Source organism: Pleurodeles waltl, chromosome 7, assembly GCF_031143425.1.
Source record: "Pleurodeles waltl isolate 20211129_DDA chromosome 7, aPleWal1.hap1.20221129, whole genome shotgun sequence".
Taxonomy (NCBI): domain Eukaryota; kingdom Metazoa; phylum Chordata; class Amphibia; order Caudata; family Salamandridae; genus Pleurodeles; species Pleurodeles waltl.
This window is the reverse complement of record NC_090446.1, coordinates 804645194-804667799: the sequence shown is the minus strand read 5'-3', so window position 1 is coordinate 804667799 and position 22606 is coordinate 804645194. Positions and strand designations below refer to the sequence as shown.

At 40.7% G+C, this 22606-nt stretch overlaps 1 protein-coding gene across 1 annotated transcript in view; it reads left to right on the top strand.

The window, feature by feature from the left end:
* DOCK2 (dedicator of cytokinesis 2) overlaps window positions 1–22606 on the top strand; it is a 2133690-nt gene that overhangs the window by 819792 nt on the left and 1291292 nt on the right. Inside the window, exon 26 of the mRNA XM_069199340.1 lies at window positions 15857–16005. Coding sequence (XP_069055441.1) covers window positions 15857–16005 — 149 coding nt within the window. The remainder of the gene's footprint in view (window positions 1–15856; window positions 16006–22606) is intronic.

The window sequence follows — 22606 nt, the reverse complement described above, 5'->3', positions numbered from 1 at the left end:
ATGTCAAAATTACAGCTCCCCATATAGGGCGTCTTCTGAAATGAGTAGCATGCTGAAAAATAAAAATGAAACACACCAGAATTAATGTACTATGTGTCAAAATAATTATGATACCTGGCAGAGTGAATCTGAATTGAACCAAAACAAATATGAAGCCTGGCAGAGTGAATATGCTACTTAATGATTAAAATGAATAACACACCGAATTGAATGAGAAATCTACTCCGATATATGTCAGTCATACTCAAATTAATATGGCTCACACTGTAAACAATAAAAACATCACTGAAACAAATACAATATTCATGGGACATTCCTTGAAATGATTGACATATACCAAGAGGAATATGACATACATTGAAATGAATACGACGATTGAAATGAATATAAGGTACTGAAATGAATATATTATATTCTCAAAAGAAAGTAAAGCACATTGAAAATAATATAATGTATACTGAAATTAACATTAAACATGTTGCAATGAATTTGAATTGTGTTGAAATAAATATTACCCAGATGGCAATGAATATGAGATGATTGAAAATGAATACAGTTCGTGTTTAAATTGATGTAACCCCACTGAATTGAAGCTGACATGCCTTCAGATGAGTATAACTCAAGATGAAATACTCATGACATTTTTTTAAATGAATATGGCACGCCTTGAAATTAACATGGCACATATTCAAATGAATATGATATATGTTAAGATTGATAAATTGCAGGTTAACATTAATATGACAGGTGTTAATATGAATATGTCGTTCATTGAAATACAAATAACATTGATTGAAAGCACTATAAAACATGTTAAAATGAATATGACATGAGCTGCAATGAGTATGACCTTCATTGAAATGAATTTGACATGTTTTCAAATGAAAATTGGGAACGTTAAAATAATCATGACATTGATCAAAATAAATATGGCTTGCATTGAAAGTAATATGATATACATTGACATGATTATGATATATGTTGCAATGGATATGATTCATGGTAAAATTAAGATGTGTTAATATGAATGAGGCATCCATTGAAACAAATATGACACATGCGAAGATGAATATGACATGCATTGAAATATGAGCTCCATTGAAATGAAGTCAACATGTCTTAAACTGAATATGACCAATGCTGAAATTAAAATGAGAAGTGGCAAAATGAATATGTTATGCTTTGAAATTGATATGATACACAGCAAAATAAATATTGCATATATTGAAATGAATGTGACCTATGTTAAAATGGATATGACTTGTGTAAAATTATTATGAATGGTGTTAAATTGAATATGATCTCCATTGAAGTGAATGGCATTCATTGAGATGAAAGATGAATATGAGCCACTTTGAAATTAACATGAAACCTGGTGAAATTAATATTACCCACATCAAAAATAATAGGACATTTTGTAACATGAATATGACACTTTTTGAAATGAATATGAAACTGTGAGATAAATGTAGCATGTTTTGAACTGAATTAAGCATATATCGAAATGAACAGAAGCCATGCTTAAATGAATATGACCGCTATTTAAATGAATATGGCTTGCACTCACCTTATGTTAATTTGATTTAAAATTAATTTTACATATTAAATGTAATATTACATATTCTCAAAGGCTATGATTTGTACTAAAATGAATTAGCTGAAATGAATATACCACACATTTAGCAGAATATAAAACAAGTAAAGAGCCTTTACCACGCATCCATTACATGCATCCATTTACAACGCAGGTAAGTATTTCCACATTTGGCACACAATACTTTATCACACAGGTAAGTATTTTTCCAAGTAACACACTTTTTAATGTGCACATAGAGGTAAAGGGAGGTGTTAGAAATGGGGTCTCTAGTTGGCAGTGGTTTGCACTCTGTACAAGTAGGGTAAGGGAGTCACAGCCAAGATAATCCCTGCTCACAGCCTTGGTAGCTTGGCATGAGCAGTCAGGCTTATCTCAGAGACAATGTGTAAAGTATTTTTACACACACACACAGTAACACAGTGAAAACACCACAAAAGTACTCTACACTAGTTTAGAAAAATAGCCAATATTTATCTGAATAAAACAAGACCAAAATGACAATAAATCCAACATACACAAGCAAAGATACAAATTTTCAAAGATTAAGGGCCTCATTACGAGTTTGGTGGTCTGACCACCACCGTATTATGATGTTGGCAGTCCCATAGAGGAAAGACCGCCGATGTCCCACCGGCACCACCAGGCAGCACAGACCACCGCAGTGGCGAGGCCAGCCAAACAAGCCAATGGAGCCAGTGCTTCCGTTGGAAACCATGATGATATTGCCTACTGCCAACGTGTCTGTGGGAGTCCAACCACCACATCCCAGGAGGTGGAAACGGAGAGAATAAACAAAGCAACTCACCTACAGGCTGTGTCACACAGCCTGTGCCGCCATAGAGCCATCACACACGTCCTGCAGCAGGTGCTGCTCATTGATGGACCGACACAGCACACCCACATTGCAACACAATGGAAGGTCAATGGGATGCACAATAGGTTGTGATACAAATATCCACAGCTCACAATGCATACAATACCTGAAGAATAGGGATGGCAGCATCAGGAGCATTCATGGAAGGAGACTGCTCTGGGACACATTTCACTGTGCACATGCCCCTTGAACTGCATTTGCACAGGAACTGGCCCTTCATGTATCTCAGGGACAAACAATATTTGAGCAAAGTGACATGCCTATCTGCCAAATGTGTAAGTGCAAGTCAAGAAAGCACACACAACAGCAACAGCATGGACCTAGATGTCGAAGGGATAGGTTGGGCTGTAGGTGGGGGCCTTTTGGGTTTGTGAGGGTATTTGGAGGTAACAGGGAAAGGGCAAAGTAGAAAATAATACTCTCCTTGAGCAAACAGGTAGAGTCATCAGAAGGGGTTGGGGATTTGGAGGTTGGTGGAGTGGTGGGCTTGTCTGTGGGTATAGATGCCTTGGGTGTGTGCATGTGTGAGGTATGCCTGCGTTTGGGTGGTGTCTATTGTGTGTGTGGGTGTGGGCATTTGTGTGTTTTAGGAGGCTCTGGGTGATGACGGGGTGGTGGATGTGTGTGTGTCTGTTGGAGTGGTGTCTGTGGGTATGGTGGAAGTGGTGGATGTGTCTGTGGGTGTTGTGGTGGTCTCTGGGGGTATGGTGGATGTGGTGTGTGGCAGTGTCTGTTGAAATGGTGGTTGATTTGGTGTCTGTGGGTAAATGCCGAGTGCCTGCATTCCTGTGTGTCTTGTGGTGTTTGTGTCGATGTTTGCTGCTTGTGTGTGTTGAGGTAGGTGCATGCGGATGTGTCTGTGTGCTTAGGACTGGTAGGGGAATAGGGAATTTATATTGGGAAGAGAGAGGTGGTGGGAGGGAGGATTGGGGGTGGATGACTGTCATCAGCGAGGAGGCAGAGCCTGAAAAGATCTCTGTAGGCCAGACATGTCACTATGAATGCCTTCTAGGAAAGCATTTGTCTGCTGAAGTTGGCTTGCCAACCCATGGATGGCATTCACAATGGCAATCTGCTCCACAAAGATATTCCTCAGGAGGTCAATAGTCTTTTCACTAAGGGTAGCAGGGGTAACAGGGGCTGGTGTTGCGGTGGCTGGGGCAAAGGAGACGCCAACCCTCTTGGGTGAGAGGGCATGGCCAACTTGGTGGAAAGCAACAGGGAGGGTGGTGAAAGAACTTGGGGTGGCTGACAAGGATGTTACAGGAGTGGCCACTGGAGGTAGAATATGAAGATGATGAGGTCAATCCTGTGTCCTCTGTAGCACTCCCTTCACCCTCTGGGCCACTGGATCCCTCCATGTCAGTGATGTCATGACTGGAGGTACTGTGTCCAGATGCTTCCCCACTTGGTTGCACCCTGTCTCCTTCACTTGCCTGGGATGATGCTGCAAATGCAAAGGGGAAACGGGTCACCACAAGTTACGGATCACACTTGAACAACAGCTGTGATTAGCAAACATTACCATGACATCAAGTAAGCCCCAGCAACAAACTACATCAAGGTGGCTCCTACATGTACCATGCATGCCACATGAACTGTCAACAGTTACCCACAGGAAAAACAGGATCTCAGACAACTCCAATTGCATGGGTGAAGTTCTGCAATCTCAGTAACCATTGAACATGTAGGAGACCATATCACATTTAATGCTTTGCCTTGTGGAGCATACCTGTTACCTGTTGTCATATACTAGTAGGCCAATGCCAAGTTCATTCCAACAGATCCCACACAAGGTCACACAGACATCTATGTGTCACAAACACTATGACACAACATTAAGAAATGATGCTCCAAACTCCTACCATGTTGCTGACAGCCGTACAGTATCCTGAAGGAGGTGACATGGAAATACTCATGTCACACTGGAAAAATATCAACAATTCACACTTTACCATGTGTAAATTGTCCTAATGGAGTCATAGAGGTAGTACTAATGTTGCTCAGATATATACATATTTGGCAAGGAAATGTATACTGTAAACAAAATGTGCAAATTGTCAGGCAGATATGTCTCTAAAATACACAACACAATGAATCAGCTAGTCCCAGGGAAATCTAGACTACTACTTGGCACCCCTTACTATGACATAGTCTGATTGCATCTGTAGATGCCATTAATCCTTTGTATGTTGTAGAGGCCCAGGGATTTGCAAGTACTTGTAGAAGGCCCTCAACATGTTGCCCAATGGGAAGCTACACCACTGTCTCCATTTTGGTCCTGCAAACCCAGACGTCCGTCAATGAATGGTTGTACCCAACCACATGTGATTCCAACATAACTGCAAGTCACTCCATGATGCATTCCAACAATCAGGTAACACATCTTCCCTATTTCACATGTGCAGTGCACTTTGCCACATGATGCCACATCAGTGGCATGAAAATGGACATTGTGTGTAAAACTCTAGTCCTACCTGTCATGTCCCTCATTGCTACCCAGCCAAATGACCTGCAATGAAGGGTGAAGGTATGTGTGAGGCAGCAATCAACCGTGACACACTCCTGTCTGTGGCACCACACGAAATGTAGACCCATTGCATATGTCCAATTCCAAAGACAGGTTGGCATGCAATTAAATGTGATGGATTACAGAAATCATCCCCTGAACACAGGTAAATGATGCATGAAACAGCAGTGTACACATTTTATCAAAAGTGAATGGGATACATGTTAACATGTTGACACACAGAATTTTGGCAAAGTGATAGGCCATAAATTATGTCAATGGACATTTCCCACTTACCAAAGGAAAGTTTTGATCTGTAGCTACACCCAAAGAACAATGTATGTTCTATCACATGTATGATGGCCACCTTCACACGACAGACAGTAGTGAGGCACCAGCACTCGTCACACACTGAAAACAAGTGGCCTTGGGGAGCGGACGCTAATTTACTTACTCAGCCAGACAAATGGCTGAGGACAGTGATTCACCACTTATTTTTCTTTGGGCTGTAACACTGAGGAGTAGTGGTCTGTTGCATATAATTTAGACCCACTACAACAACAAACCTTACTGGATGGATCACTGTAGACAGCCTTGTGTTGTCGATGGAGAGCAATTGTTTTGTGGATTGTACTCAGTTGTGTCGCTGGGCTAATAGGCAAGGCACATCAGTATGCACCAAATTACATATCTACAAAAACAGTTACTCATCTTGTGTGTCAGAAATGGCCCATCCTCAGTCATTAGGAGGAGATGTCAGAACCTAACACATCAACGTGACTATGTGACAGGGGCCTGTACTCACCCCCTTGTGGCTGCTGTGCTCCCCTCAATCGCCCATCAAGGTGTGGTTATGTCACTGCCAGAATGCAGTCCCTTAGGGGGGTCATGCACCAATGTACGCCCCGCCCACAGTGGGAGGACAGCTCAGGCTGGACCTCTGCAATTTCGGGGCCTAGTGTCTCAGGTTCTCCCACCTCTTGCAACAGTGGGCTCTCCACCGGCTATGGACCCCCAGCGTTTGCACCTTCTGAATGATGGCTCTCCAAATTTCCTTCTTTTGATGGGTGTTTACCTGTATGGATGCAAGAGATAAATCAAGCGATTACAAACACAAATTTTTGCCTAAATGGTTGTGTCACATACATGTTAGAATCACCAAGCCTAAAATGGGCACTTTGTCAACATACCGCAAGTGTGAAGCACACATGCCAATAAGTACAGGTACATTACTACACACTTTTGGACTTGTCTGCACACTAACCCACTACCCTGCTCAAGGCCTACAATGACTAAGCAAGCCTACTGACATCAGGTAGCCCATGCTCCAGCAACATGTACTGGAATGTGAGCCACAATGAAACACCACTCCCCAATGTGGTTTCTGAAGGGTAAACTCCTTAGGCCTCACTGGACAAACACATTTACACTCTGCAAAATTGACTCAATGCATACAGTCCCTGCAGGCAACTACCATAGCAAAGACTCCACCCATACACATGAGTGATAATAAAAGGGCTGGTTTGGTGGGTACGGAAAGTGTCTTCCCTGTGCATGTATGGACATGTGGCCTACCAAATGTAGACCCAATCGTCATCAATAATCAAGGACGGTTTGGATATGCTAAGTCTCCTATTAGGGAACGGGACATAAGTGCAACAATGAGACAGCCACTTCATGATTGTAGCACCTGAAATTGCTCACACACAATCAGTACAGATGTGACTTAGCAACCAGTCAGGCCTTCTCTTGTTGCAGTTTTGACATCAGTTGGGATATGGTGCTGGGGAAGTACAAGTGTATTTGGGCAAGTGACCACTGGGCTGATGTTTGGATTTACTGGAATCTGGCCTATTGTGCTTTGCAGTCAGATCACTCTTGTTACTGAAACAGCACCTCCTGGGCGTGGCAGTCAGGTCACTCCCTCTACTACACCACTTGACAAGTGGTATCCTCCCAGGTGAGTACACTTCAATTGAGAGTTCACAAACAGGTGTAATTGGACAAGTAACCACTGGGTGGTGTTTGGAGTTACTGAAACAGTGCCTCCTGGGAGATGCAGTGTTGTCACTCCCCCTACTAAACTTGTCAAATGTTATACCAGGTGAGTACACATTAATTGAGAGTTCACAAACTAGCGTTTTTGGACAAGTGGCCACTGGGCTGGTGTTTGGAGTTACTGGAACTAGGTCTATTGTGCTTTGCAGTCAGATCACTCTCTACACTACACACACTAAACAAATGGTATCCTCCCAAGGGAGTACACTTCAATGAAAGTTCACAAACAGGGGTCTTTGGGCAAGTGACGTCTGGGCTGGTGTTTGGAGTTACTGGAACTAGGTCTATTGTGCTTTGCAGTCAGATCACTCTCTACACCCCACACACTAAACAAATGGTATCCTCCCAAGGGAGTACACTTCAATGAAAGTTCACAAACAGGGGTCTTTGGGCAAGTGACCTCTGGGCTGGTGTTTGGAGTTACTGAAACAATGCCTCCTGTGAGTTGCAGTCCAATCACTCCCTCAACTATACACACTTGACAAATTGGATCCTCCCAGATGAGTACACTTCAATTGAGAGTTCACAAACAAGGGTATATGGATAAGTGACCACTGGGATGGTGTTTAGAGATACTGGGACAGTCCGTACAGGGAGTTGCAGTCAGGCCACTCTCTCTACTCTCCAACACTTGACAAATGTTTGGTATTACATATCTGTATGCAGGCTGCATTTAGGTTTGAGCATATGTTTTTATTTTGGAACATACCATGAAACCTGGAATGTGTTTTTATTTATTGTGAGATTCCCAGACAACATTCTGATATATGGCATGTGATGGGCCTTGGTAGCTGTGATATTGGATCCAGTTATAAAGATCGACAGTGTTACAACTCAGAAAATCTGGGTATTGAATTTTGTTGAGGTACATGAACAAGATAGTAGCAACAGCTAAGATGTGAGCCTGAATGGCATTGCAGTTTTGTGAAAATATTTGTGTTGTGACTTGCCAGACTCCACTCCCCCAGTTATTCCGTTCAAGCCCTGAGGATGCAGGATGGCCAAGACCTTCTCCTCACTGGGAAAGAGTCTTACAGGGCACAGTGAGGGCTACCGCCAGTCTTCTTGGCCTCCAGCTGCTGCCTGGTGACCAGGGAAATGACCTTGTCCCTGATGTTGTTCCACCTCTTCCTAGTGATCTCCTTTGTGCGCAGGATGGTGAATACAGCAATCACTCTGCTGACTATCCTGTCCCACATTTTAATTTCCCTATTGAGAGGAGTGTGGTTGACTTAGGCTCCAAACAACTGTGGCTCTACTCTAATGATCCTCATGACTCTCAACTCATCCTCTGAAAATCATGGGTTTTTGGCCTGTGACATGCCTGGAAATTAAAGGAGGGTGACAGTGACTAAGTAAACAAGAAAGGTGAATATGGGGAAAAATGTGTGTGAAAGGTGTAAAATGGGATGGGGGAAAAAGGGCTGACATGACAAAAAATTGACAAAATGATGTGTGGTCTATCTTGCTGTGCTGCAGTGGCAATGCAAAGGATTGTGGTCTGTGAAGGGATGTGTTTTATAGTGTCCTTTGCTGGTCTGTCCACTTGGCCGATGTGTGTCAGCTGTGTTGTTTTGAAATCATCCGTTAATTTGCTGAACTTGGACCACAGTGGTTGACCACCACAGCAACTGTGTGTTTGTAGTATTCTTGATGTTTGGCCACGGTGCTGATGGCACTGGAGGTCAGACTGCCTAAATCCAAGCCACCGCACCACTGGTGGTCAGCCTTTTTTGCTTGGGAGTCTGCCTTTTTTGCTTGATGGATGATGGTCCTGCCTGTATGAACCATAATATGGTGTTATGGGGACTGCCAGTGCTGTGGTCTTTTTGGGACTGCCAACATGGCAGTCTAGCGGTCCAACCACCAAACTCGTAATCAGGCCCTAAATATTAGTATAGCACTTAGAAACACAATAGCTCCAACTGGGGCTATCACGATGTCTTGACGGAGTCATTTCCAATAGTCCAACGCCACTCGAGTGGGAATGTGGGCTGGTCACGGAGTCGCATATACCCCAGGTACAGTACCTTGAAAAATGAGTAAACAAAAACTTTGCACGGAGTCAGGGAGGTGAGGCGTCACTGGAGTCGTGTGGTGTCAGTGCCTTACTACTACTGGGGAAGGGAGGCGTTGGTTCCTTTCTGTTAGGCTGGAAAGTTGAGGTATTGGTTCCTTACGTTTGCAGAGAAGGTGATGTGGCATCAGTGGCGAGGCATCAGTTCCTTTTGACAATGTGGGCTCGATTAATCCAGCAGGTCAAGAGATAAGGCGTCAACTTCACGGTGTCATGATCACACCATCGTGCCACAGGTGCTGCGGTGGAGTCAGAGTTGGGTGTCACGAGCATCAATGACCCTGCACTTGGGACCCACACTGTGGTTGTACTTCTGAGGCACTGCAGCAGTGATGGGCCTGCGGCATCAGTCTTGGTCGTTGTACTCAGTGGAGACCTTGGCTCGGGTCTAGACAGCTGCATGGAGTCAGACAGCGGCACCTATTCTGAAGTCGCTCTGGAGTCGATGTACATGGTTTCTTCTTGGTTGCTCCAGAGCTCACTCCCAAGGGCCAAGGAACTGGATTTGGCACCACTTGGCAAGTTAGGGCTCTCAGCAAGAGAGCCCAGGTGCTGGCAGATGAAGTCTTTGATGTCCATGAGACTTCCTAACAGATGGCAAGTTCAGTCCAAGCCCTTAGGGAACCTTTGGAAGCAGGATGTAGAAAGCAAAGTCCAGTTCTTTCACTCCCAGGACAGAAGCAGCAAGCAACATAAATTTGTGGGGTCAAAGGACCAGTACTTATACCCATTTCTGCCTAGAAGTAGGAAAACCTAAAAAAGACGTCTTTCTAGTGCACAAGACCCTGCTATTCCTCCCCTGGCCCCAGACATACTCCAGGGGGTTGGAGACTGTTTTGTATAAGGACAGACACAGACTTTTCAGGTGTAAGTGTCAGCTCCACCTACCACTCTAGCTCAGGAAGACCCATCAGGATAAGCATGGCACATCTCAGAGCCCTTTATGTGGCTGTTCAGAGTGAACTCACAAACAGACCAACTGTCATCCTGACTCAGATATGTATTCCACAGCTAGGCAGAGACACAGAATGGTTAAGTAATAAAAGGCCCACTTTCTAAAAGTGGCATTTTCAAACTCACAATTTAAAAACCAACTTCACCAAAAGATGTATTTTTGATTTGTGAGTTCAGAGACCCCAGACTCCATATCTCTATCTGCTCCCAATGGGAAGTTACACTTAAAAGATATTCCAAGGCAATCGCCATGTTACCCTACGGAAAAGACAGGCCTTGCAATAGTGAAAAACAAATTTAGCAGTAGTTCACTATCAGGACATGTAAAACACACCAGTACATCTCCTACCTTTGAAATACACTGCACATTGCCCATGGGGCTGCCTTGGGCCTACCTTAGAAGTAATTTACATGTAGTAAAAGGGAAGGTTTGGGCCTGGATGGTGGGTGCACTTGCCAGGTTGAAATGGCAGTTTAAAATGGCCTACACAGACACTGTAGTAGCAGGTCTGGACATGATTACAGGTCTACTCATGTGGGTGGCACAATCAGTGTTGCAGGCCCACTAGTAGCAGTTGATTTACAGGCCCTGGGCACACATGTTGCACTATGGTAGGGACTTATCGTAAAACAAATATGCCAATCGTGGATAAACCAATCATCAATACAATTTGGACAGAGAGCACTTAAACTTTCGCACTGGTCAGCAGTGGTAAAGTGCTCAGAGTCCTAGAGCTGGCAAAACCTAAATGCAGCACAAAGTAAAAAACATGTATTATTTTTAGTTAATTCATTTTTGTTCATATCATATCCTTTCAGAATATGTAATTTCAATATGTAATGTTAATTTTAAAGCAAATCAACATCAGTTCAATGCAAGCCATATTCATGTAAATGGGGTAATATTCATTTACACATGGGTTGTGTTCATTTTGGTATGTGCTTTCTTCATTTCAAAGCATGCTACATTTATCTCACATAGTTTCATATTCATTTCAAAAAGTGTCATATTCATTTCAAAAAGTGTCATATTCATTTTAATGAATGTCATATTCATTTTGATATGGGGCATATTAACTTCGCCAGGTGTCATATACTTGTCAAAGTGTTTCATATTCTTCTTAACTTATGTCATATTCATTTTAATTGATGTCATATTCTCCTTAAAACCCGACATAATATTTTTAACATGTGTCATAGCTCCTATTCATTTCAATATATGTAATATCCATTTTGATGTGTATCATATTAATTCCAAAGCATAACATATTCATTTTGACAAGTTTAATTTTAATTTCAGCATTGGTCCATTGGTCATATTCAGTTTAGGGCATTTTGAGTTAATTTTGAAGGGGCTCATATTAATTTAAATGCATGTCATATTCATCTTAGCATGTGTCATATTCCTTTTAATGGATGTCTCATTCATATTAACACATCAAACTAAATTTAACATGAATCATACCATTTTAAAACACATATCATAATCATGTCAATGTGTATCATATTTCTTTCATTGCAAACCATATTCACTTTGATAAATGGAATGTTCATTGCACATTATATTCTTTTCAGAATAATACATTTTCATGTCAGTACCTTATAGTCATTTCAATCTGTCATATTCATTCCAATGTATGTCATATTCCTCTTGGCATATGTCAGTCATTTCAAGAAATGCCCCATTCTTTTTGATGAATAATCTGTTTATTTCAGTGATTGCTTTATTGTTTACAGCGTGTGCCATATTTATTTCAGTATGATTGATATATATTTCAGTATATCTCTAATTCAATTTGGAGTGCGAGTTATTCATATTAATCACTAAGTAGTATATTCACTCTGCCAGGTTTCATATTTGTTTTGGTTCAAGTCAGATTCACTCTGCCAGGTATCATATTTATATTGACACTTAGTACATTCATTCTGGCATGTGTCATATTAATTTTGCAACATGCTGTGTATTTCAGGAGGTGTCCGATATGGGGAGCTGTAATTTCACCATGAACGGCTTCCCCTACATTCATTTGATCAGTGAAACAGTAAAATCGTACAGTGCATAAGACGCCTTAAGACAGTGACAATACAACATGTCAAATAAAAAGTAACCGTAAGCCCTTCAGTTTTTGCTATACCTTAGTTTGGACCTCCAATGAGAACAGAGGACTTCTACTTTTATGTCTGGGTTTTTGCGAGCACTGGTGTCAAGTTAACCCTTTATCTGTAATATACATAGAGTGGACTTCGGAGAGTGGACTTGGCATTTTGACTTTTAGCCATGCTTTTGGCTCACAACGTTGTTCACCACCTATTGTCCCCTCCAGAGGAATGCTTTTACATTATGCGATTGGCTGTTGTAGAGTACTTGCATTGATGTGCAAGAGAGACTATTTTACAACTAAGTATCTTCTGTTCATTTTCACCATCACCACATCTGTGATGCGTCTGCTTCTGCCCGCCCTCCCCTGTGTAAAAGTTCTCTGACATAATTTCTATATTGTGCTCCCTCTGCATTGTGCTCCCTTCCCCCTCAAGCCCTTGTGTGCCATTCCTTCTTTCTCCATACCCTCCTTGTTTCCTATTTGTTTCACTGTGTACTACTGCACCTTCTGCCCTTTCTCTCTCCCACAGTCGCTCCTGTGATACTTCCACTCCTTCTTGCTCCTCCTTACCCTGTGTGTGTGTCATTCATGGTGTTGGTTCCCCCTTCCCATTTTCCAAGTGTCTCAGTCCTCGCTGCAGTGCAAATGCTTCTGCTTGTTCCTTCCCACTCCCTTTCTGTATGTATTGCTCCTTGTCACTCTTCCTCCCCTTGCTCCCTTCATTCCATTGTGTATTGACACTTGCTCTGGTTTGATGCAGGCAGTGTTAACCAGGAAGTAGACTTCCTGTCGACTCTCGTACCAGCCTTGCTTAAGCCAAAGCAACAGCTGCCTCATATGCAAAGCTTCACTGCTACAGTCTCGATTCTGAGTGTGTGCTCCTCATTCAATACTTCCCGGAACTTAATGAGATTTAAAATATTAAGCCAACTGCCTGCAGCTTCTCATGATATCATGCTGTGATAAAGCCTCCAAGAAGTGTCCGCTCCTCCTTACTCATCTCAGCCCTCCCGTGTGTGTGGTTCCTTATTCCTTCTCCCCATCTCCCTCTCTTCTGTGTCATGCTCCTTTGCAGTTGCTTCACCTCCTGATATCTCCTTCAACTTCTCTTCTGCCACCTACATTTTCTCTGAGCCAACCTTTCCAGCTCTCCTGTCCCTGCACATTCTCTCCACACCTAGGCATCCCTCTTACATTGCTCCCCATCCTTTCTCGCCCTCACCATCACTTCCAAATCCATGCTCAACATCTGTTCTCACCTTACCCATCGTTTCCTCCACATTTTGCCTGATGACCATTCTCTTACCACTCCATTGCTTCTAACTTCCTGCTCCACATCATTCTGTCCCTCGCCCTTCCTTTCACTGCACACTTCCCTGTTCCTTTGTGTCTGGCTTTAGTGTGCTAACACTGTTATTCTATGTGTTAATATATTTAATGCATTCCTATTGGCTTATTCAGTGCCTGTTTCTCCAGTGATCAGATGCTTCTGTGCAAGTGGACACGCCCTTCACTACACTACTACTACAATGATAATATCAGTGATGCCTGTCACAGATCAAGACTGTCTCTATGTGCATGTGGATTTTGTAATAAAAGTGCCCATACTAACATTGCTAATTGTGCGTGTTGGCACAAGCCCCTACAAAACATTATGCCAATTCTAAAGAAGGCATGAAAACATATTAATTTGTATCTATGATGTCAGTGCCAATGTGCTGGTTTGCACAAATTTTCCACTGTAGGCTTGCCACTACCTCTGTAATTCAGTTTCTACAAATATATTTTGGAGATTTCTGATATTTTCTTCATTTATGGTTACAAAGTCATGTTAATATACAATTACTGAATTCACAGTGGCTAGCTCTGTTTATAAAATAACTTTTAATAGAGGCTATAACATTACTGCTTTAGGCCAGTTATTCAAAGTCCCAAATTGCTTTGATTCAGTCAGTTGATAAAAAGGCCTCTATTTATTGGTTATGGGCTTTGTCTTAAGCCTTTTGTGCTTTGCTCATTCAGAGGAAGGTTCATTAAAGTAAACACGACAAAAGGTGGCCCAGAGAGGTACTATTTATAAAACACAACTGAGGCAAATATTCTCAGGTTGGGAACATCTCAACTTATTGACTACAAGCACAGTGAATGGTTTCTTCAACCTTCCTCTGGCTGACTGATACACCTCACTATGATACTGCAGAAAAAGGACCAGAAAGCGCCAACTTTTCTATCTACCACGCTTTACACACTACTCTGTGCAACTTTATTGTTTAATTGAAGCTGCTACAGATTCATTATTGACACGTTAACTCAACAACATTCATATCAAGGCTTTGCCAGAAGTGTTAAGGGCCCATGACAGCTGATCCATGAATGAAAGGGAAATGAAGTACTCAAATGCAAATGTGATGGTTTTTCAATATAGTAAATGGTTGCACTTGATTACGGCCCCATTTTTAAAATTAATTTCTTTACACCATCTTGATCATGCCCTATATACTATGTAGTGGGAGGCTTTCTCAATTAACAGTAGTTGTCACAAGTTTGAAACATGTGGCAAAATATGATTTTAATTTGGGTTCATCTTTCATTTCCACTAAGGACACCCTGTGCCTTTGTCCGACCTTAGTTTCCAGTAGTTTTTACTTTTAATTTAGGAGACAACAAGGGCATGGAGGGGCAGTGGTGTGTATCAGCATGCTGATAACCTTTCCATCACACTGATGTACTGTTCTGCCAAAAAACCCTCAGGGTTGTGTACACAACCATGAGACTAATGACCAACTAAAAAACTGCAGTGCCCCAGTGATGTTGGAAACTCCGGTGATTACCTTGGGCTATGGTCCATGTGCAGCAGTGAATGGAGTAGTTCTAACCAATACCTTTGTCTTGCTGCTCTTGTTATTCACTTGGATTACATTGCCATATAAGAATATGCAAGAGAGAAGGGAAAACTAGAGGATAGATCCAGGCTTTCTATGTGCCCAAGGGAGGGTAATCAATGTACTAAAACATGTCTCCTAGATACTGGGCAGCAGGCACTCTTGTCTCCTGCTTTCAAGAAATGATGGAGACATAGCCATCAATTCTGTCTGCATGGCCGGAAGACAAGGAAGCTACGGCTTCCTAAGACCCAAGAAGTTAGACACAGGTAGATCCCAGTAGCTGTCAGTTGATGGATCAAGGATAATCCTCCACTTCTTTCTTGTGCCCTGGTAGCTAATGTTAGAAATAAGCTTTGAACAGCACTCCCTGAGTCCAACGTTGTATGTTCTTTGCAGAACTGGGGAAAAGATGAGGTTTTAATCATGGGATTGTCAGGATGGATCCCTACTTCAATTTATCTTTAAAGTGAGTACATTGGAATAGAGAGGCAAACTTTTTTAAATAAAGGCATTAGCCTCTTTCCTCCAACCTAAAATTGAGATCAATATGAAAGACAAATTTCGCCCTGTTCAAAGTTTACTGTAATGGTGCACAATTTTCTTCAGGGAAGGTGTAGACTAATTTGTACCTGACAAATGTATTCCCTTTTTGTGTTTAGTCATTTTTAAAAACTACGCAGAGATGTTCTTTACAAATGCTATTAATAATGTCTTCTAACAAATTTTTCACATCTAATTTCTAGTAGCATTCAACAATGTGATTTATTATTCTTTTCCTAATGGGTTCTTTCTTACTTTAGAATGCAGAGACATTTTGCTTCCTTTGATGACCAAAGAGCTAAAAGAATGGCTGGAACAAAAAAAGGAAGATCAACAACAGGTTAAGGAGAAAAAGTACTGTGTTGATTTGCTTAACAGCATCCTGGAAGTACTTAGTTATCAAGATGAGGTAAATGCTGACAATCTATTATTCAATTGTCCAAAACATTTAAAGTATTCTTTGAATGCTTAAGGAGGATTCAATTTGTAGAGGTGTATTATGCATTGTACCAATATTCAGAACGCTTTTCAATGTGTGGTCATAGATGTATATTTTCCATGGTATTCCTGCATTACTGGGTAACTTCGTAAATTTAAATATTTACAAATCTAAAATAATGATTGGTGTTTTACAGTTTGCTAATTTCGATATTGTGTATGTTAGACTTGTCTGCCTTTGGGTGGTCTTCCCCCAAACCTCAATTTTTGGTGCTGAAGTTTGTTTTTGTTGGCCTTATGACTTTGTGCACTTTACAACTGTTAATCAGTTCTAAAGTGCCTGGGCTCACTCCCCTAAACATGGTTTAGTTGGCTTACACCTGATTGCCATATTTAATTTACTTCTAAGTCCCTTTTAGAGTGGTACACTGTATAACCTGGGTCTGTAAATTCTACTGTCGAGCCTGCAGCACTTATTGCACCACCAACTTAAGTAGAACTTTAAAACATTTCCCAGGCTTGCCATTCTACTTCAAATTTAAACCCTCTTGCCAAGCCTTAAACTCTCCTTTTATTGGAAATGTCACCCCTAAGGTGAGCCATAGGTGACCCATGGGGCAGAGTGCTCTGTAATTAAACGGTTTGACATGTACTTTTAAGTTTCAGATGCCATGGAAGTGAAAAACTCTTAAATTCATTTTACACTACTGTGAGGCCTACCCCTACCATAGAATAACATTAGGGATTCCTCATTATATTTATTAAGCTGTAATTCCTATTTGAGAGCAGCTATTCAGTCATGTTTGGTATCTATGAAATTGTAATTTAAAGATGAAGTCAGATTTTTCATCACACTTGGGATTTTCCTGCCCTTAGCCCTTTGTGCAGGTAGCCTGCCATGGGTTACATGATTGCATGTAGCTGAAAGTAAGACTTTATGAATTCCTCTCAGACAGTCACACAATAGAGGTATTAGGTGTACCTCAATGGACAAATTGCTGGCAGGATTGGGCAGGCAGAGCTGAGCACAGCCCCACTTGCAACTAAATAGCCTGTGCTCTGCCATCACACAAGGACCTTGTAATTGGAGCCAGCTTGGAGACAGGGCAGGGGAGCCATGAAATTCCATGCACTTCAAAGAACCTTTCCAGAAGCTTTTCCCACTTTCCACAAGAAGGGCGCCCGTGTTTAAAAATAGGAACTTAAGACCCACACTTCAGTTCACCACTGGACCTGCGTAAGTACTCTCAGAGTACTGCTTGTTGCTGTGACTTCCTGTGCACTCTGACTGGCTGCTGCTGTACCTGAAAGGACTGCTTTGCTGCCTGAAATCTGCCTTGAATCCTCAGAAGTCAGGCATGTTGTTGAGTCCTACATCTTCACTTGCCTCAAGACTACCAGAGTGACTCCAAGGGCTTGTGTTTTGGCCTCTTCTTCAGAGCCACAGGGGCATAGCCCGAGTGAGTCCTGAACCACCCCCAGGAGGTGTCCCACCAGTCCTGGACTCTTGGTTGTCATGTGAAAGGTGCCCAGATAGCCAAATCCCAATACTGAGCACCCAGGGATGCATTGCCAATCAGATTGACTTTGCAGCTTCTCCAGCTACATTATTTTCTGCAGCAACAAATCCTTTTCAGTGGTTCTTTGCCAAAGGGGTATCAGACCGCATGGAACTGTCTTCGGCTACAACCATCAGTCTTGCCCCCTTGGAGATTTTCGACTGCCATTTCAACGGCTAAGTTAGAATGTAGAAATCTTCACTGCCACTTTGACCCAAAGCCATCCAACAATGACACTCCCTCTTCGGGCACCTCCTACATCCTTGCTCTGCTGAACTTAACCTTATCAGACACTTTTTCTCACAATTTCTTCCAAATCCAAAGGTAAGTGCTGACCAGGCCCAGTCCACTTCTTGTATCTGAACCACGCTTTATCATGGTCGGTCATATTTTGTTTGGTTGCTGCTTTGACCCTTTAGGCATTAGAACAAAAAAACTTGAAAAACTCTGGTTCTACTGATTCGATTTTTGTTGTTTTGTTGTCAAATAATTTATTAAAAATTACTCTACTTTTCTAAATTGGTTTGGGATTTTTCTTATGTTGTTTTTTTTCACTTTATTATTCTTTGTGGGGTGCATAAATAATTTACAGATTGTCTCTAAATCAAGCCTTACTGCTTTTTGTACTAAACTACCCAGGGTTAAGCACATGTTAAATTAGTGACTTTTTGTGGTTCACCCTGCAAGGGACTGAGGCTGTTGCATGACCAGGATTCACACCCCTATCACTCAACAACCCAATTTTGAACAGTATGTCTTTATGTCTTCTGTTAAAAAATAGTTATATATAGCACCTCCCTACACAGCACGTCTCAGTTTTTCCAAGATATTTATTTTCTCACATGTGTGGATCTGCCTTTTACTGTAAACACCAGTCATCAAAATAAATGATGTGAACATCCTTACAAAAGCAGGTCCCTATCAAAATGTAACAGATTAGAAAACGTAAATGAGTACTCAGGCTGTGCTCACCATTCATCATGCCAAGAAAAAAGACACTGACTGCCATTAAAGTCCTAATTGTCGTAACAACAATGCTCATAAAAGCCAATTACAATGTATCTGTCTGAAGTGTCACTGTTGCTTATCTCATCGTAAAATAAGATTTATAAAGGTCGCCACACTACCCATTAACAATGCATAGCAGCTGAATTAGGAATCAGGATACCAAATCACTGTTTCTTTTACCTTTGTATGAACTAAAACATCAGAAGTAATTTTCCACACCTTTGTTTCTCCCACTGAGAATATTCTGATTCCATTACTGAACATGATAGTGGGCCTCATCATGAGCCCATCATCTTTCACCCTTGCCCACTCTGCCTAAGCTTGGGAAGCATAATGCAGGTATCAGGCAATTTACCCCTAATCAGGTACTCTATTCCATATTAAGTCATACTCAATTCACCTCCCTATTGTTTCCTTTTTTCCATTTTTTCTTTACTCTTACCTTGCCTCCTGTCACTTTCCCATCCTCTCTAGGTCTAACTAACCTACTGTTGAGTAGTCCTCCTTCCTTCTGCTAGAATCAACTTCAAACTTAGCTCTTATTTAATCTCCCAGGGCTTTATATTTAATAATGTTACCTCACTCTTTCACATTACTACCCACTTCCATCATTTGAATGCTTGCTTTTTCCATGCTACTTAATTTTATTTATGTTTTACTTATTATAATTATATAACACTATTGAAGCAGGGAGATATCATTGTGTTGTACAACATAAGCACATTTGGTGTTGGTTTAACCTTTGACATGGAACCAACAAGTAAGGAATTTGGGCAGGACGTCAAGACAAAAGACAAGAACATCACTTCAAAACTAATCTCAACAGGATGTGAAGAGGGAAGAAAACAGTGGCTATAAAAAAAGACCACATCATGTTAAATGCCACAAGCTTTAAAATAGGAGGAGAAGTGAAGGAGGCATAGGAAGAGTGGTGCATGTAATGGAAGGCCGAGATATGGAGATAATAAGCAGGAAACTGGCAAATGGACAATTGTGAATAATAGGCCTTGAGAAGAAATTAGTTTAGGGGTTACATGAGTAGAAAGGCTTGACGTCTATATGTAGTAGGCCAGGAAGAGCTGCTTTTTTCTAACTATGTGAAATAAATAAGTATAGAAAATGTCGAGAGATGTTTGTCCGAATGTCAATACTATTGCTGTATATCTTTTCTGAGGATAACACATGGTTCGGTGCATGAACTTAAATTTTCTTCCCAAAATGAAACACAACTGAAGGCATATCACATTTTAATAACTGAATTTTAATGGTATGTCTCTATTTTCTCCCAATCCGATATATCCAAATGTTCCAGTTGCTGCTTTACATTAAGCCTATTTCTTATATTAGATTGTGAAGGTTTTATGATCACACCGATGCATGTCATTGGGTTCTGGTCTGTGTAGGGCTTTACATTGTTAGCACATATTTCTAGGGTCTTAGTACCTTATTGCTTATAAGATTACTGTAGCAAATCAGTTGAAGTTTTTTTTCCATATCTGACATAGTTATTGTCTTTACTTTATGAGAGATGTTTATATCGTGCTGCTCTACCCCTAGCAGTGACATGCTTTAAATAGCCCTTGAAGATTACATTTGTGTTGCCTGATTAGAGTTGGAACACAAGATCATTTAAGTAGGCACATAGGTCCTAATGTTTCTTAAGCAGTGTGGAGGGCTGGAAGGATACTGAGGTGGGGTAACCAGCAAGTAATTAGTATGAGAGTGGCAAATGTTGTGTGACATGGAGAATATTTGGTTTCTTCCTCAGTACTTGGAGGGAGATTTTTAAATTCGGGGTGAGATAGTTTCAGGGGCCCTGCTCATAGCCTTAGGAGGGTTACCTCCTTACCCTTTCTTCCTGGGTGCAGTAGATGACTTCTCTGACCAGGGTGGGCACTATGTGAATTTAGATCAATCTGATTTAGAGGCATTTTTTTCAATAGATAATTAGATTTACTAGTGCTGATGGTCTTTGAAGGTCATACAGAGAGTCTTGAAGTTTGAAGGGAGAGTGAATAGAACATTTCTAGTTTTGGTGTTGTGATCTTATGTTCTCTGATCCTTGAATGATGGATGATAACTTGTATGTCACCCTTCATTGTGCAATGGAAAGTTTGGGAACCCCAGCAGTGTATGGGAATTGGTGGTGTGCAGTTGTACATGGCCTATGACGGGGAGCCAATATTGATAGCTCAAAGAGGAACTGAACTTTCTAAAGAAGCTGATATGGAACCAGTTATTTTTCTAAACTTGCTCTCAAGCTCCATGTAGTGTGGAATGTAAACATCAAACAAGCCCAACTCATTTGAAACACTTAATGAGGGAAAGAAGAACATCTCTTGTTTAGCCATGTTTGGGTGTGGAATTTGAATTGGTCTAAAGAGCAGATATTCATGTTTTGTTGATGTGTAGGCGTTTTCTAAAACGTGTATGTCTTGGCCCGATAAATCCAGAAACAAATCTTCTTGTAGTAAACCCATTCCCCAGTACTGCAAGTTGTAGGAGTGACAGAAGAATGGGAAAAATAGCACCAAATGTGCCTTCTGCTCACAACAGGTATTTACCATCATTGAGCAACATTTGAAAGGGGACACAATGACAATATAGCATACTCTCAACTGAACATGTCATATAAACACTAATGTTAACATATGACATCAACTTTAAATCAGAAAACGTATTAATAATAGTTTCAAAATCCCTATCAATACTAAAATATAGCCTGTTGAAGAACAATCATTTCTTACATTCTGTGATGGATTAAGCTATATGATTGTGATTTGTTTTGCAAATGTGTAACTGTTCACAACAACATAAAAATGGCAACTTTCTTATGGTTGGATTTAATGGTAGCGTGCAATGCAATGTCAGAAAAGGATGGACTTATATACATTTAGAACCACACACTCATTTCACATCAATACCAGTGAGCGAATATCAATTGTGTCAATCAATAATACTACAAAAGATAAATGAAAAATGAAGAATTTCACAAACGTTAGTGCTCTCCATATTAATTTTAAATAACTTTAAATATTTGTTTGAAACCTAGAATTAATAAAATAATGTTTTCAGCACATTAACTTAAATGTGTATCAAATACTCAAAATGTATTAATTTGATCTTGAAATATTTGTTAAAGAATGATTTTAAAAAGTCTCACCTACAACATTTTTCTTTTTCATTAACAAATAATAAATCATAATAAATGTTATGCATGGAATTCCTTAAAAATATTTTTAATTTTCTAACAAAAGTTTAAAATGTTAATTGAATTTTAATGTTAAAATATGTTTACTATTAACTGCTACAGTAATATATTAAATATTCCATTACTATTTATATATGTACAAATGTTAAAAAGTAACTGCTGTATAACAGTTAATTTATTTAGTCTAGGTTTCAAATAAAAAAAAAAGGAAATCCATATCAGCAATTTCCACCACAGGTCCACTTAAGTTGCTCTGGAGGTGTTCATGTCATTCTGCAAGAAAATAAAATATGCTTAGTTAGTGACTTGATCAGTAAATAAGTGTTATAGGTCAGATAGGGTCTTCAACAAAATCACCCAAGATTCAATAGGGGGAATCTATCTGTAATTGGAATTAAAGCATCTTTCTTCAACATAGTTTGGTCTTGTCACATATCCACCAGATATGTAAGATGCCGACAGAGAGGTACAACCCATTAAGCAGGTTTTCAGCGTGCCAGAGTAAATCCAACTCATTCAAGATAGATTATGCAGTATTACATGCTTTACTTTGCAGCCATTCCTTCCAGTACCCATTTGGAAAATGTACATGCTCATTCCATGGTAGATTTCTATGTGCAGTCTATCAATTCAATTTACAGGTCTCCTTCCCACCCCAGGAAATCAGACAGCTTTCAAATCTTCTTAACCATTATTAAAGTCTGTTGAGATACAGCCAGATGCAGTTGGGTCACTTGAAGGTAAGTGTTTGTGAGGATAATTTATGAACTTGCATATTCACAATTTAGTGGCAG